The 16,723-nt window shown below is 45.9% G+C and overlaps 7 protein-coding genes across 7 annotated transcripts; 4 read left to right on the forward strand and 3 right to left on the reverse strand.

The window, feature by feature from the left end:
- Window positions 1-569: 569 nt before the first annotated feature.
- N7509_001416 (putative L-cystine transporter) lies at window positions 570-1,499 on the forward strand (the record flags this gene model as incomplete). Its single annotated transcript, XM_056626053.1, has 2 exons — window positions 570-1,080; window positions 1,149-1,499. Exons 1-2 carry the CDS (start codon window positions 613-615, stop codon window positions 1,497-1,499), a joined length of 819 nt encoding a protein of 272 aa, XP_056494635.1. The 5' UTR covers window positions 570-612.
- A 2,072-nt stretch (window positions 1,500-3,571) lies between these two features.
- Window positions 3,572-4,759, forward strand: N7509_001417 (adenosine deaminase family protein; the record flags this gene model as incomplete). The annotated part of the gene is made up of 2 exons (XM_056626054.1): window positions 3,572-4,060; window positions 4,118-4,759. 2 exons carry the CDS (start codon window positions 3,572-3,574, stop codon window positions 4,757-4,759), a joined length of 1,131 nt encoding a protein of 376 aa, XP_056494636.1.
- Window positions 4,760-4,965: 206 nt separating this feature from the next.
- Window positions 4,966-6,527, reverse strand: N7509_001418 (uncharacterized protein; the record flags this gene model as incomplete). Its single annotated transcript, XM_056626055.1, has 4 exons — window positions 4,966-5,599; window positions 5,652-5,767; window positions 5,815-6,101; window positions 6,152-6,527. 4 exons carry the CDS (start codon window positions 6,525-6,527, stop codon window positions 4,966-4,968), a joined length of 1,413 nt encoding a protein of 470 aa, XP_056494637.1.
- Window positions 6,528-7,756: 1,229 nt separating this feature from the next.
- N7509_001419 (ophD encodes a permease for phthalate transporter) lies at window positions 7,757-9,425 on the forward strand (the record flags this gene model as incomplete). Its single annotated transcript, XM_056626056.1, has 6 exons — window positions 7,757-7,882; window positions 8,159-8,500; window positions 8,641-8,714; window positions 8,809-9,016; window positions 9,074-9,205; window positions 9,258-9,425. Coding segments are annotated over 6 exons (1,050 nt in total), but the record flags the coding sequence as incomplete, so codon positions are not given.
- Window positions 9,426-11,745: 2,320 nt separating this feature from the next.
- On the reverse strand, window positions 11,746-13,082 carry N7509_001420 (uncharacterized protein; the record flags this gene model as incomplete). Its single annotated transcript, XM_056626057.1, has 5 exons — window positions 11,746-12,006; window positions 12,116-12,359; window positions 12,534-12,649; window positions 12,699-12,958; window positions 13,025-13,082. The coding sequence occupies 5 exons, from the start codon at window positions 13,080-13,082 to the stop codon at window positions 11,746-11,748; spliced, it is 939 nt and encodes a 312-aa protein (XP_056494639.1).
- Window positions 13,083-13,881: 799 nt separating this feature from the next.
- N7509_001421 (peroxiredoxin-like family protein) lies at window positions 13,882-14,526 on the reverse strand (the record flags this gene model as incomplete). The annotated part of the gene is made up of 1 exon (XM_056626058.1): window positions 13,882-14,526. The coding sequence occupies one exon, from the start codon at window positions 14,524-14,526 to the stop codon at window positions 13,882-13,884; it is 645 nt and encodes a 214-aa protein (XP_056494640.1).
- An 869-nt stretch (window positions 14,527-15,395) lies between these two features.
- On the forward strand, window positions 15,396-16,610 carry N7509_001422 (CAZyme family GH35; the record flags this gene model as incomplete). The annotated part of the gene is made up of 4 exons (XM_056626059.1): window positions 15,396-15,437; window positions 15,519-16,049; window positions 16,133-16,474; window positions 16,536-16,610. The coding sequence occupies 4 exons, from the start codon at window positions 15,396-15,398 to the stop codon at window positions 16,608-16,610; spliced, it is 990 nt and encodes a 329-aa protein (XP_056494641.1).
- Window positions 16,611-16,723: the final 113 nt, after the last annotated feature.

Consider the following 16,723-nt stretch of genomic DNA (forward strand, 5'->3'; position numbering starts at 1 on the left):
GTCGGAATTTGGTTTCACCCAAGGGTTGCTGCATCAGACAGGCCCAGCATGGAGTTGAAGAGTTTCAAACCGCTGAGATCCAGGTTTTCCCAACATGATGAATAATTGAAAGATGAGAATCTGTGGTCGGTGGATCGACAGCTTGTTAATTCAAGCTATACAACTTCAATTGCAATGGCCCGTACGGGGAAGTGTCGTCTAGGGAGTACCATGATAAGTGGCTTCTCAGGCAGATCAGCCGCAAGAGCGATCTAGAAATCATGACTGTGCAGATCAACCTCAGGCAAGGATATTCTAGATGACGAGTTCAGGCCCCTCGTCTAGCGCTAACAAGCGAACATCCGCAACGTGGGGGCTGGGGTATACTGAGCTCCACTTATTCCGAACTCCGGGTCTATTCCGAAGGTAGCAATGCGCGTGATTCCCCTTCTCTTCCAACTTGCGGCGTTTGTATTGAGACATCCAATTGCTAAGGTTATTAGTTAGCCCGCACCCGACTAATTTGTAGCTAATCTTTCCTTCACTTACATCTTCCCGACGGTCAAACAATTCAGCACTTCTTATCGCAGTTCTATTATTCCGCTACCTTTGATTTTCACCACTTCGTCAGCAATGTTGAATGACACATGGACACATGCAATATCCCAAACTCTGGGCTGGACTTATTTCGTCCTGTGGTCGCTATCCTTCTATCCGCAAGTCCTGCACAATCATCGCCGCCGGTCAACGGACGGGTTCTCTGTCGACTTTGCGGTACTGAACATCCTCGGTTTGACCGCATACACTATCTTCAATGCGTGCTTTCTCTTTTCGCCGGTTGTGCGGGCCCAGTATGGTCAAAGGCATCCCGAGGGCGCCAAACCGACCGTCCAATGGAACGATTTCCTCTACGCCCTACATGGTGCCCTGGTATGTTGTTTGATTGGCAGCCACTTCCTCTGTGCGAGCTTCTGGAAGTTTCGATCGAAAATAAAACGAGTGAGTACATTGGCTCTCGTGATAATTGGGGGCTGTATAGGGGTGGTGGCCTTGGCCATCCTGTACGTTTGGGTTTCGGCGTCGTGGAAATGGATTGACGTGGTAAGCAGGCATCCCGCCAATGAAATCACTAATTAGTTCGATGTGCGCTGACCCTCATGCTACAAAAGGTATACGTGGTTGGCATGATCAAAGTTTTCCTAACAGCCGTCAAGTACACCCCTCAGGCCGTAATGAACTATTTACGCCAGTCCACGGCAGGGTTTTCCATTTTCGCAGTCCTGCTCGATCTGACAGGCGCTTTGCTGTCGTTGATACAGCTGGTACTGGACTCTTCCTTGCAGGCGGACTGGTCGGGAACCACTGGAAATGTCGCCAAACTTTCACTGGGAAATATAACCCTCGTATTTGATCTCATCTTTATCTTCCAGCACTTTGTGTTGTATCGGGAACAACCGGCAGAGAGGAAGCCAGGACCCTCAGAGCATGATCCTCTCCTCTATGGTAGTAATGAGCCATAGATATCCATAAAGGCATGGGCATATGGCTCAAAGTTTCTTTCTTCATCTGCAATATGTACATAAAAGACCAATGGTACAACTTGTAGTCGAGATGCGTTCCCTTGTGAAGCTGGAGAACTGGGAAGAACGAGAAATAGAAATTTATCTGTATATAAGGCATCGCAAAATGGCCTTCCCTCCATGACTTGACTCTCGTGAATTTGTAATCTACCTTGCCGATGTGTGGGGGGGGGGTTCACGAGCATGGATAGTGCATTCATAATTTAGAGTCGGGTTGTAAACTGCCAAATATGAGCCAGTAATGATTCGAGATACCCGGCTATTTTTTGGGATTGTCAACAATTCGATAATAATCATTCGCAAAAGAATATTTACCTTGCCAGCATGTACATCGCCTCCCCCAGGGGACAAGAGGAGGCCCTTAGATACCTCAAAGGTCTGTCACCACCCGATTTTGCTGAGCTTCTCTACATTACAGATTTCTATTATAAAATCTGTACCCGATAGAGTACTACGGTTGTAACGAACTGGAGTTGTTACCATTCGCGGATGCCTGACGTAGATGGCATCCACTTAGGCATCCACGCCTACATGTACTTAGTTCTATCTCAGCTTCCTCCTTCTTCTTCTCCTCAAGCTATTACTTTCGTTGAACAGCTACTGTTTCCTTTGCTTCGTATGCTACGCCGTACGTTGATCTCTGTGAGCATCTGAGCATCCTCACAACGGTTACCCTTCCTCTCAGCCTAGCCCCCTTACGATATTTCTGCATCCGGGCCGTCGTTACATAGCTGCCAACTTATCTTACTATACTACTTATCTAAAGAATTTTCTCTTCTGTACTCTCTCTCTCTACTCTACAGATATTCCCTCTATATATCCCTCTAAGGCTATTATCTACTAGCTCTAGCTTCTAGATAGTATCTTATAGATATTCCTTCCCTTTATTTCTCTAAGGCTACTATCTACTAGCTCTAGACTACTGAGTAGTACTTTAGAAGAAATTTCTCTCTCTTTATTAAATCTTCTTATATTTACTCTCTCTTATTATATATCTCTACTTTATCTGTATCATAATTCTGTATCTGTTATTTTTAAGGAATACTCTTTTACTATATTAGAATTAATAACTAGCTTTCTCTATATATAATTTGTATAGCGAAAATTACTTATAGGTTAGAGTATAATGCTTTTGCTAACTAGCCAATAGGGCTATATATTTAGCTTAAGTGGCACTTGCTTTCTAAGAAGTGCTTTAACTGTATTTAGTTAAGAGTAGCCTTAGTTTAGCACGTCTGTATGCCCCCGGGGGGAGGCCTCAGATGGGGGTTAGTACTCCTTAGACATCGCCATAACCCATTTTGGGTTGAACATGCCGACCCAAAACCCATCAATGGGTTATAGAATTGGACCCAAAACCCATTTTGGGCTGGGTTGGGTTGGGTTGGGTCATGGTTGACATGGGTTCTGGCGATGTCTAGTACTCCTACCCGCCGGACGTTAAATAACACCACCACCACATACGTATCGCCGACTAATACCACTCTGATAGCTCGATCTGAATTAAAGAGTTCCATGATGGTCTGTATGAAAAGAATGACCGGGTAGGGTCCATTTTCGATTGTTAATAGAAAGAACGAGGGGCGTAAATCGGTTGAAAAATTCACTAAAAGAAATACGAGGGGTCAAAGCAACATTGAGGCACGTTGCCTCAGATGACCCCACACTCTGTGGAGAACTGAAATTTTGACCCGTTTAGGAATAACGGCAGGGAACACTTATTCTCCCCTCGGAAAGGCGACGCCAAATCCAGGTGATTTCCATCGAAACTGAGATTTTGACTACATTAGGCATCGTCAAAAGGAAATAAGTGTACATAGCCCTTGACTACTCCAGGCCGCTAATAATACGTCTCATAGTTCCCACCCCAAGGGGAATTATGGACACATTCATGTGAACTATTTAAACGGAGTCCCTCGCACATCTAGAATTCCCACCACAGTTTACAATTTAAAACCGTTCAAGACCAGCACGACCACTAAGAAATCCCAACTCCGATCAATAAATTTACTATGGGTATCCACGACGCGCTTCCCAGGAACCTCCGTAGGAAGCTCAGAGAAGACTTTCTGGCTGCCAATGACGAGTTTGTGCGCGACATTCCCAAAGTCGAGCTGCATGTGCATATAGAAGGGACTCTGACTCCAGAGCTGAGATGGAAGCTGGCGCAGAGAAACGGCCTCAAGGTCAAATTTGGCAAGAGTCCAGAAATACACAGTATGGAGGAGCTGAGATATGCCATGAACAGCGCTGAACCCAAGACTGAAGATGAGGAGCGTGAATTCTTTTTCGAGTCATACTACGGAGCTTTTGACACGTTAAAAACCAAACAGGACTACTTCGACCTGGCAATGAACTACTTCGAGCATGTTGCAACCATGAATGTTCGGTATTGCGAGGTCTTCTTTGACCCCCAGGGGCATACAAGCCGAGGTATCGCCTGGGATGTTATGATGGGAGGCTTCCAGGAGGCTCAGACAAAAGCCAAGAGTGAGCTCAACGTAAGTAATGCACTCTCATAGACTGAAAGAAGATTCAAAACATGACGAAATAATTAGGTCCGTTCTTCATGGATCATGTGTTTACTACGCGATCTGCCCACCGAGGACGCAATGGATCATTACAAGGCAGCGCTGCCATATCGCAACATGATCACCGGCATTGGACTTGATTCAAACGAATACCATCGACCTCCTTTACTGTTTCAGGAGGTGTTCTCACTGGCTCGACGGGATGGCTTCCGGATCACGATGCATTGCGATGTGGGGCAGGACAATACCCACGAGCACATCCGACAAGTCGCTTCCGCGATTGGCGGAAATGGGGCTGATAGAATCGATCATGGCCTCAACGCAGCGGATAAACCTGAGCTGGTGGATCTGATCCTGAAGCGAGACATAGGCATGACCATCTGCCCATGGGCATATATGCGATATCAGACCTACGCCGAGCTCGGACCGAAGATGCGCCTTCTTTTCGACGCAGGGATCAGAATCACCGTCAACAGTGACGACCCGGCTTTTATGGACGACGCTTGGATTCTGCACAATTTGTTACTCACAAAACACTTTGGATTTACCGACAAGGAAATCGCAATGTTATCCCGAAACGCGGTCACAGTCTCCTGGGCAACACAGCCGACTAAGGAGGGGATTCTTCAGGAAATCGATGATGTCTATAAACGCTTCTATCCAGGTTGAAGGGACAGGCAATCCGCGTCTGCTAATCTTCCATTCTCAAGTTCTTGAGCTTCAAGCAAAACCTTCTCATGGGGTTTAGAGTGTGACCAAACGCGGGATATAAAGCCATATCCATCATTATCTTCTTTCACAAATTGATATTTTATGATCCGGACCTTGTCTAAGTCGGAGTATTTGTCGACATGTCATATTTTGATCATCTGTGACTAAAACAGTAACGTCTGCGAATCAAGAATCTGCGTATCACCGGTCTGCCAAACCTGTTCTAATACATTTATTGCAAGCTTTGGATTGCAACATCCAAGTGTCGCAAAATGGCTTGCGAATTCTTCTCGCAACTGTTGTTTCCGTTCATGAGATCCCTGATTTAGACATAAACCTGCTTGAAACAACGGCCATGACGTTGAGAACTTCCGATTCTTCTCTGAGGATAGTCTTTCCGCCCGCCGAAAGACATCTTCTAGTAAATATGAAGTATCGAATGTTTCCTCCGATAGCTGGAATAAGCGAACGAGATAGAGTAAGACCCCACGTCTCCAGATCTCGATCATGTCTCCTCGTTGGTCAGACAGGATATCAGATCCATTCCACGTCTTAGCAGCATTTCCAAGGACGATGGCTTTTCTCAAGGTTTCATCGGATGGTATTCGTGAAGAGATATGCAGCTTATGCAATACTGTTATGTCTGCAATGTACTCGAATAGATCAATAGGGCAGTCAAAAACGTCGAATCCCCATTTGCGACCGGATGGGGTTTTGAACTTGTTCAAGGCGGCTTTGATATGCTCAGGCTTCAAGTGCGGCATTCGAGACGATGTCGTCGCACCCATGATATCTAGCCTAACAAAATGTAAGCCTTTCATAGAGTGCAGCTACGGAGAAAAGACGTTACCATGCAAGACGTTGTTCGAAAAAGCCTCGGTCAGTTCCATCCGAACCATGCCGCTTCACAATATCACTTGCTGCATTCAAGTGTGTTCCGAATTCCAGGCAGTCCCCAGAGCAGAGCTGTCATATCTGTCAGAGTAGCCTTGAAGAGATATCTGAGCACGTACATCGAGCTGGGCAAGCAACACCATACAAGCAATACTAGAAACGTCCGTTTCCTCGATTTCGTTTCTCAGTTGCTGTCTGAGCGCCTTTGTGGCCTCCAGCCGCAAGTGGAGACTCTGCATTCTCAACTTGCTGTCTTCAAGTCTGTTGCCAATATGGCAAGACGCCGTCGCCGCCACGGCATACCGAATGCAGAGGACATTCTTGGTCATTGGTAGTATATGCTGCGTGTAGGGAGTTTGCGCAGGGCCATTGCCCAGATAGAAGGCTGTGCTTATTTCGCGCGCGTCTACAAATCATGAGTGATAGCCAAATTTCTCTATGAAGAATTCTCCCTACAATATTTGACCAAGACCGGCACACTATCGGGAGGAAGTAAGGCGGTGGTCATTGTCCATGTAGGTCGTCGGCACGGTAAGGCAACAATGTGGAAATTGGTCCCATCATCGCTTGGGGTGGAATTGGCTGAGTGGTGGTACTGATCGGCGTACGACAGGACCCTGGCGGCGTTCAGCCGCTGTGGCAGCGCACGTCTGACGTTGGAGTCGTCATTTTTCGAAAGTAAGCTGACTGAGGCCTGCTCCTTTCGCGGGGTGGGGTCATCAGTAGCGGACTGGTATGTCCGACCGGCCATGCTACCCCTGGCTGCCAGGCCGACCCAACGTAGAGCGTAACCCTCGCATTCTACGCCGCGCCGATGGCAGCTCATGCACATGGGCAGGGTTCGATCGCACTTTCGCCCTCTCCGACGACATGTCTTGCAGGCAATACCGAATTGGGGCTTTGAAGTCATTAGCCCGAAAGAAGTAATCGTTCCAGTTTCGGTGGATGGATGTGTTGCAGCAACGATGAAAAGATGAGCCGATGTGGACTGGCGATTGGTAAAAAAAATGAGAGATTCGGGCCACCTTGGGTAGAGACTTGCATGAATCGGAGGGGGGGAGAGTTAGCTACAGTACTCCGTACTCCACTCTCAACTGTCAGCACTGTGCGGAAGACCGAGCGCTAATCAAACGGGGTGGGGTTGGGGAGCAGGCGACAGGCTAGTCCGGAACAAGGTAAAGTTTCAGTTCTTCCATACTGGAACATAGCATGTGCCATTGTCCAAGCCCATAACGACGCCCTATCCTCATTCACTATTGTCAATTGGTATCGATACTCGTAGTCCATTCCAATTGTTGGACACCTGATTGGCCCATGGTGCGTGCTCCCGCAACCTCTGATCCGTGGCACCATCCCTGGCCGCATCTAAACCCCATCAAAAATCCCTCAGCTGTTTACAGGGCAATATAGACCTTTTTCCGAACGGGGGAGGTTTAAGTTGAGACTCGGACAAACTTGATAAAATAGAAAGCTTCTAAGAAGTAATCTTCTATTAGACTTTAAGCGCCTGGCACTGTAGGAATGACTCAGAATCTACACTAGGGCCTAACCTTGGATAGATTGTTTGGTACATACTAGTACTGCAACTAATAAAAGAGTTACAATGAGATATAAATTTCTCTTGTCTCGCTCCTTCGACCTTATTTATGTTTATTTCCAAGGTTGTAATTGTAAAAAATCTTTAGGATAACCTGAGCAATTAGTAGTTATAAAGTGATTAATTTTATTTGTAGTTTATATTTAGTCTCTATGCCCCGAGAGCCGCCTTTACCCTTATATATATCTAGAAATACGTATCTAGTGAAAGATGGAAAACTCTCACTGGCAGTCTGCACAAGCAGACTGGTCGATCGCAGAGCACAACACCACAACACTAGTAGCATGATGAAATATTCGCAATCAATGGCAATTGCCAAACAAAATTTGTGACAGTACTAAGATCTATTTAACAACACGTTTGTCTAATTGCCGCAAAATTTGTTTTTCAAATTCTTTCCCACTCACATCTTCGCAAAATTATCTAAATGCATTCAACCGAGGCAGAGAAACCCTCCTATAGTAGAAGAGTCCGGGTCCAATGCAGACAATGAGGCTCTTCAGGAAGCAGTTCCTATCACGGGGCAGCACTACGGCTCAGTGGAGCCACACGTTTTTTCAAGCTTAATCCGCGCCCAGTACTGGAAGTCTGTGTATGAAAACGTGAAGTATGAAGGCAGGCATAGGTTTGATCCATCATTCCAATGATCTGCCAGGACTGAAGTATCTTTGAAAAGGAAAGTAATTAAATATTCCCAATCCATTCCTTTACAGTTCCCTGCTTGCCCATATCTACATGACCTTACATTTTGTGTATTGAAAAGTTAATGTTGCCTTTGCCCAATATTGTTCACCATTATTTTCTACTGGCCCAATGGGCTTGACTATTTGTACTCTCTCTGATTTTTAGTAAATCCTTTTTCTTAGCTAGACCGACGTGTTATGGTTTGGGTTTGGATCATGTTTTCTTCTATGGATTTGATTAGACGAAACATCAACAGAGCTGTTTCTGACAACCTCCTAAATGACCCGAGCATCAATACCAATGATTACAACACAGGGCAGATCATTTTTTTGGTTTCATTTCTCGCGGCTGAGCTTCCAGGAGGCCTTATCAGCAAAAGGATAGGACCTTTCCGCTACACCCTCGCCATCATTGTCCTCTTTGGTGGGCTCTGCATGATACAAGCAGGAATGAAAAGCCGATGGAGCTTTTGGCTTTTGCGGGCTTTGCTAGGGATAACACAAGGAGGGTTTATCCCTGAGATGGTATGATTGCCACAAGCGATACCAACTACCTCAATTTTAACACGGCTATAATTTAAGACCTTTATTTATCCTATTTTTACAAAGGCAACGAGCTTCCCATTCGATTGAGTTTCTTTTATTCTGTCATTCCATTGACACAGACTTATGGGAGTTTGCTTGCCGGAGGCTTTCTCAATATGCGAGGAATCTGTGGATGGGCAGGATGGCAATGGCTGTGAGGATAGATAAATGTTCATGTTCGAGTCAAAGCTAAAATTTGCTAGGTTTTTGCTAGAAGGACTTCTGTGACTTATTGTTGGCGCCATCAGCTTCTTCGTCATGCCACCTTCCATCACTGAACCTGCCCTGGCTTTTAGAAGACCCGATCGGTCTAACAGCTGGTGGACAGAGGAAGATGAGAAAGTGCTAGTTAATAGACTGCTTCGAGATGATCCCACCAAAGGTGATTTGAATAATCGCACAGCGGTGACGATGAAGGGCCTTTGGGAGGCTATCACTGATAAAGATTTACTTCCCGTCTATATCTTAAGTAGCCTTTATAGTTTACACATCGAACTGACATAAACGTGACAGCTGGGCGTCTTCGTTTGGATTCCATTCCAACCGACGGCTAATTATCTCTCCCTGACACTCCGCAACCTTGGCTACACAGTTTTTGAGTCAAACGTCTTGGCGATTCCCAGCTATATAATATTTGCTATCAATGTAAGATTGTTGCAGTTCTCGCTGGCTGGTTGATGAATTAACAAAACGACAGACAGTTCCTTTGGGCTGGTTCTCTGAGAGGATCAACGAACGATTTCTTATTTCTGCGTTGAGCAATATCGGGATGCTACCTTACTTTATCAGCTTGATTGCCATAAAGGGCGATGGGTACCCTTGGATTCGCTATACGTTATTGACCGGCATCAATGGGCTACCCTAAACTCACTCCATTCTTGTTGGCTGGATATCACGTAATGCGAAATCCGTGGGACGGCGCGCAGTTTCGACTGCAGTATATGACATGTCGTACCAGGTCGGGTCAATCATTGCAGCCAACATTTACCGTGATGACGATAAACCCCTCTGTGAGTGAATTTGAGAACCTTACACAAAATTCAAACCAACGTACTCGAAACTGACGAGCTGCGTTGCGATTACACCGCCAACAAAGCCCTTGTTGTGCTTTGTTGTGTCAATATCATGCTCTTTGTACTTGCCAAGATTTACTATATCTTGTGAAATAGTGCTATAAAGAAAAGGTGTACAGATACATCAGACTCCGAGAACCCGCAGTTCGCTGAGCTAGGCTTCACTCATTAGGTGCGGTCCACCGGTATCAGTGGTTTCGGCAGGCAATTGACTCGGTTTCGTGTTCTCACGTTCTTCAGTGAGCCCTCGTTGCTCATGGCTATCCTTGGCCCTCAATGGCGTTGTGATAATGTGCCTTATGGGCTATGCTCCTGGGTCCTAACTCAGTTCTTCAGGACTAGGTAGCTTTTTTTTTCTCCATTTCTTCTTCTTCCTTTGCTACAGCTTTTCTGAATCCAATGGGCAAATCGTGGCAGGTGTACACAACACCACAACTCCTGAGATGGAAAAGAAATGTTATCATGATTAGGAGGCCTGCGTCCGCCAGATTCCAAAACTATTTCTTAGAGAGCCTCACATCGGTGGATACTTCCCCGCTCAAGGTGGGGCAAAAGTGCGAATTTCCGGCGCTAGCGGATTTCCGATACAGCCTCTTAAGGTGATGGAGCTAAAGAACTTTACAACGTACAGTAGCCGCGGCTCTTCTCTCTACGTAATTATCACATCTGTATGAACGTAAATTTACAGGATAACGTTATTCTTTGCGTTTTTGTGTACAGTCATTCTCGAAATCGCCTTGACCGATGCACACTCAATCACTCTCTTCTGGACCCGCTGCCAAGGCCTTGGCGCAGATCATAAATTAGGTCAGCCGCAGTAAGTTGAGGGCCACTGTAAAATGATGGTTGTAGCGTACTGTAAAATGCTAATAAATTTACGTAATCTGTAAGACAATTGGGTAGAATCGTATAGATGATGATAATATTCAAGATTTAAAAGTAAATCTTGGTAACTAATAGTGCGGATACACCTCTAATAGAGATCACTGATACTATAGATAATCAGCGAACCGGACTTCGTTGAGACCTTGGAATGATTTATTCAGTGGAAAAAATGACTTTACAGTCTTACTTTACTCTAAGATACCTGGCCATCTATAACGGCCTACTGGGCAGGGCTGGCAGTATATGGCGGCAATAATTGTTTCAAAATGCAGCGACTCAACTCCGGTACCTAGCTTCGGCCAAACTTAATACAAGATGAAAGCTCTGCTCCATTCACCAATCATACAGTCGTTCTCGAATTCGCCTTGACCGGTACACACTCACACTCTCTCTTCTAGTCCCACCGCCAAGACCTTAGTGTAGATCCGTCATTGCCCTAGCCACACTTAGTTGAGGGACGTTGTAAAATGCACTTGGTACGATACGGTATCTAGCGAAGTAATAATACACTCGTCTCAGAGAATCCCGTCGACTTCCATGGAATTCCGCAGTGGGTCTGCAAATCATGCGTGGAGGGCGCCACGCACTTGGTTCCTAGACAATCTATCAGATAACTAGAGCTTTATGATATTGCTTGTGTAGTATAGAGCTGTATAAATTCCCATCTTCTCCCAGACGCTTCTTTTGAGAAGAGATAAGAAAATAGAGGAGGGAGATGGAATCGAAATGAATTGCATCTATATACAAAACCCGATAAAGGAAACCCGTCCTAATACATGTCCTATGGCAAGTGTGTTACCATAGACCTTGAAACAGGAGGACCGAGACCCAACAGGAAGCCAGAGAACCTTCTCGTCATTCAATTTTATCCACTGATCCTGCTCAACAGAGATATCTACATTCGCATGAGGCGGTTGAGGTGTATGAATGTCGCCCATGAACTGGATGTCAAGTAGTATGGTAGGTGACCACATGCGAATCCCTGCTGTTGTATGTATTTGAATTTTCTGTGATTTTATGCTTGTTTTTAAGCCTATCTTTTACTTTCGTCTAAAGTTTTTGCTCCAATCTTATCGACCCTTTTTTTTGGTGAGTTTCCTGCTTTTCTTGGCTCTTGGACCGCAGTCCGCAGAGATTGAAAAGGAACAATTTTGAAAATAGAGGCATGCAAACAACTTTACATTTCTGGTCCTTCTGCCAAGGATTTATGGATATGCCGAAATTAGCTCAGTAGGTCCTTTGGGGTGAAACAAAGGGATTCAGGTCTACCGCGAGATCTTCTGAAAATGGCGACATCAAGACATCGATCCAGATAATATCTCTTGCAATCTCAATGACTTCAGGTGGAGTCAGTTTGTTCATTGCAAGCATTTCCCTTTTCATCTCCTGGACATAGACATCTTTGCCGTCATGGTATCGCAGTAAGGCAAGAGTGACAAGAGCCCAAACTTTCAGCTCAAAATATTTTTTCCCAAGTATCTCGACATGCTGAGTGAAGAACTTAGCAAGCCTAGTATGTAGTGATTCTTGCTCGCTTGGAGGAAACGCAAATGATTTTTTTTAGTTTCGACATGAGCAAAAGACAGGCAAGCCGAACCACTTCTCTCGCGACAAGATCTTCTGAGTCAGACATATTCATGAAATCACTTGGGAGTCTTGGCATTGAAAGTAAAAAGTGAATGCAGGGGCCGATCAACCGGATTGCATCGACATCTTTCTTCCAAAATGATGCACTGCGGCTGTTCATGTTGATGACATCCGCAATTGAGGAGACCATAATCAATGCTTGACCAGCTGGAAGGAATACAGGGGACATGGGCTGGATAAGTAAGGCTTGTAACCTGGGGGGCGGGTTGTCTCGCAGATCTATGGGATATGCCAACAAGTTGTCGTGGAAGCTCAAATCGCGGATTCGAGTCAAAGACCATAGAGCCAGCTAAGTCGTACCTTTGCGAAGATTAATCAGGATTGATAAGAAGTGGTTCCCAAGGAATGTCAAATTTCAAAGCACTCACAGCAGTATTAGAAGGGTCATCTGATCTCCGAGATCGGCGAATCCACCACGAGCTTTCGCTATGAGACCCAAGCCATCCATGTGCATACTCCAACTATCCCAATCATAGCTTCTTATCTATCAAAAGAGTCAGTCAGGAGCTCACCATCGATAAAGTAGCACATACAGCGAGACAGATATGCGCCAATATGTTGGCGATGACCCCTTTGCTGGTACTCTCCGTGGAGTTGTTAAGGCGGTGTCTTAATTTCCTTGTTGAAACCCCAAAGTGACTCAAAGCCTCCGAACATTTCACTCTGTCATTGCCACTAATCTGATTTAAAGCATGAGCTGCGTTGCCGAGAGTCACATGGAATGCCCCAGAGTCGCATAGTGCTATCTCAATCCAAATGGTCTTGAGTGGCTGATAGCCTGGAGCTGTTACGACTAATTCAGAGTTAGTGTTGGTGGATTTGGTGAGCCAGAACGACTGCGGAAGCTAGGAACGCTTACGGAAGTGCATAAGTTCGAGGGTGCGAGTATCAGCCTCAATAGGGAACTGAGCAACCATAGTTAGGTTGTAGCTGGGTGAAATGCTGCTTATATTTGTGCCGTGATGTTGAGAAATTTCATAGTCACTTGACTCTGAAGAGGATGTTCGAGTGGCTCGCCAAGAGCTTTCTTTGGGTCGTGGGCGTCTGCGTCGTTGGCCGATATCCTTCATAACGTGACGACGGATCTCCGTTCGTACCTTATGCTGTCGATTCAAGTCATCTGGATGAGATAGATTTATAAACTTGAGATCTTGAGCTGGCGAATGTTTGACGCCTGTCAGCTTTCTTGCTATCATTTGTTGTCCTTGCTGAGGACGGGTGGTGATGTGGGCATCCAATATCGGTGTCTCGGTGACACCGGCGTTCCACTTCTAAGTTATCCATATGCACCTGCAGTGACAAGATCAAGCGGCCGGTCCGAATGAGCTATCAAAGTCGCGTGCTGACTGACATTCAGTGTTGTCGGAGGATTCTCGGCGATAGGAGATATTGTAAATCCGCCAGGATTAGTCATGGCACGAGAATCAACGCTCGCGTCAGCCACCAGGCAACTTCTCTACAGAGCAATATACGAAGAGTCAACGAATATGGTTATTCTAGACGACGTGAGGCTAACAACAATTGAATACAAAGTGCGACATTTGCTCTTCTTCTTGAGGTTAACAAAGCGCTATGGCTCGACGCTCCGCCAGATTGCCAGGATCTCGACACCAAATTAACGAGAACCATCCCAATATATCACTCCGCCGCAGACATTTCCATGCCAAAAACAGGTCGCAAACCGAGCATGAAGACACTTCGCATCAAATTCCAATATCAAATCTGGTCAATCCACTGGAGAGCAGTGTCAGGTTCCAAACGGTATCGGTATTCAGGATTCACAAAGGTATTGCGAACGATTCCCTTTTGATCGACAAGGAACGTTGCAGGTACAGGAACCTCCAGGTCATCATTGCCGTACCGCTGCTTCCAATCCACACCAAACTTGTCGAAAACAGTTCGCATAGAGTCTGGCTGAGCGAACAACAGACCGAGCTGCCTCGCCAGCTGATTGCCAACGTCGGAGAGCACAGGGAACTTCAGCGATAATTTCTCGGACGTGGACAAAGATTGGTCAGGTAGCTCCGGAGACACAGCAACGAACGTAACGCCTTTCTGGTGGAACTCGTCCAAATGGGCTTGAATCGCACGCAGTTCGAGGTTGCAGAACGGACACCACTCACCCCTGTAGAAAGATACCAGGATGGCGCCTTTGGCAAGGAGATCGTTCAGTGACACTTTGTTACCGGTCGCATCGGTCAACTGAAATTGTGGAAAGGCGCTCCCCGGCTGGATTGCTCTAGCAGGGTCGTAGACACTTTTGAAGTTGTTAACCGCGTCGTTGATGACGGAGGACACTTCCTTCGGGGCGGTTTCAAGAAACTGCTCATAGACAGTCGAAAGTTCTTTGTTTAGGGACATCTTGATAGTCAGGCCTTTGGCGGCCAAGGTACGAGATGAGATAAAACGGAGGGATAAAGAGTTGGTGGGTTTTTGGTGATATAATGAGTGTGGTGAGTGATTTTATCAGAAGGGAAATCCACATATTTATATTATCAATTGGCTACACATCCATGCCCAGGATCTGGTAAGCCAAATTCCGTATGATTAATTTGAAAGCCGAAGTCAGAAATGGCGCAATTTCAGAGACTCAGCCAGACCCTTGCGATAATCCAGGCAACGAGAAGGCTGATGTAAATTGGCTCACGATGGGGTATTTGTTGATGGGGATGCAAGCAATGTGAGCCTAAGTTCCTGATTAGGAAACCAGTGAGTAGTTCAGCCTAACCGTATTCGGATGTCGGTCCCCCTTTGGTTAAAAGCTTAGCGCATTTTGGAGTTCAGACTTGCCAAATTGGGCGGGTTCTTCTCTGGCTCCACATGCCGGAAGGGGATAAGCGCCTCCGATTGATCAAGAGTCAAGTGATACAGTATCGATATTCGCGAGGTTTTTCCGTGGATAATTGATCTAGATCATTCTATTCTTATCAAGTGACCGGGTATGAACAGACTGATTATGAATCAAGAATATAATATTGCTACAGCGTAGGAATGTTGAATCACGCATTGTTCAGCCTCAAGCACCTGAGAGCTGGGAGTATATAAGATAGCCTTGGTGAGAGCTTGGGGTCTCCATCGCACCGATCACAAGACCACTGCACCAAACAAAACAAAATTGGATCATTTCTTTTCGTTAAATTCACTTCGTCATCTTCATCATCTTCATCATCTCCGTCAGATTCACTCATAATCGCTCTCGCACTTCGGAACAAAAATCCTTTTGCTCCACGATGTCGCGCCTTATCGTTATTCTCGGCATTACCGGTGTGCAAGTGAGTTTCGAATGTTGATCTTTGGATATACCTCATTGGTTCGAGGCTCAATTTCCAGCTTGACTGACACCGAAGCTGCAGGGAAGCTCTGTTGCCGACGCGTACCTTTCGAGTCCAGGTTGGAAGATCCGCGGTGTGACGCGCAACGTTGTCTCCGATAGTGCAAAGATATGGGAAACGAAAGGGGTTGAGATGGTCAAGGGTAATCTGGACGATGTGGAGTCCTTGAAACAAGCCTTCGTGGGAGCCGACATCATCTTCGGCGTTACCGACTTCTGGACAATTTTCAAGGATCCAGAAAGCCTCAAAAAGAAGAAGCCCAGCCAAACCCTCGTGGAATATTGCTACGATGTTGAGCTCCAGCAGGGAAAGAATATTGCCGATGCCGTGGCCACTGTTCCTAACCTCACCCGATATATCTTCAGCTCAATGGCCCATGCTAAGAATTCCAGCAACGGCAAGTTCGCTGAGCTATATCACATGGACTCCAAAGCAGACGCTGCTATCTATGCACAGAGCATCCCGGCCCTGGCTGGAAAACTCTCGCAGATTCAGTCGCCGATTTATTTCCAGCTCCCTTGGGCATGGGGACTTCCTACAACACCGCAAAAGGTATAAAGAAATGACTCGTTACGACTGGTGCTTCTCTGAATCGCACTCCCTGGCATATTTGGAGGTATTGACTTGTTTCACAGGCAGTCGATGGAAGCTGGAGAATGGCAGGAATTGGCCCCAGCAACAAGGGCATCCCGTTCGGACACGTTCGCAAAGATTTCGGTCCTTGCGTCAAGGCAGTTGCTGAGTCCGAGCCTAATACCAACTTGTTTGCTGTTGGGGAATACTTGTCGTGGTCTGATTATCTTCGAATCTTTTGCGAAGCTCAAGGCTTCAAGTCTGGTGGCTATGAAGAGCTTTCCTACGACAAATTCTGCGAATTGCTCCCCGGAGGTCTTGGTCACGAATTCGCTCACAACGTACTATTTTCCCATGAATTTGGGTACGAAGGTAGTGACCCTGCCGTTGTGGGACCAGAGAAGGTATTTGTATCCTGCTAGTTATGTTGTTGTCACTCTGAGCGATCATTGACATCTTTCATAGTTTGGTCTGAAAATGACTTCGTTCAGCGAATATTGCCAAGAGACTGATTTCGGGGCACTGAAAGGTGAAATATGAGGCGGATCTGCGATCTTCAATATTCGCTGAAGATGGCTTTTGTGGTACCTTGCATTCTTTAAGCTAAGAATTTCGTTGCTATTGAATATCCATTTATTTGGTCGATATAACTC

The sequence above is a fragment of the Penicillium cosmopolitanum genome (assembly GCF_028827165.1).
Source record: "Penicillium cosmopolitanum strain IBT 29677 chromosome Unknown utg000003l:1.0-3747932.0:1.0-3751027.0, whole genome shotgun sequence".
Lineage (NCBI taxonomy): Eukaryota > Fungi > Ascomycota > Eurotiomycetes > Eurotiales > Aspergillaceae > Penicillium > Penicillium cosmopolitanum.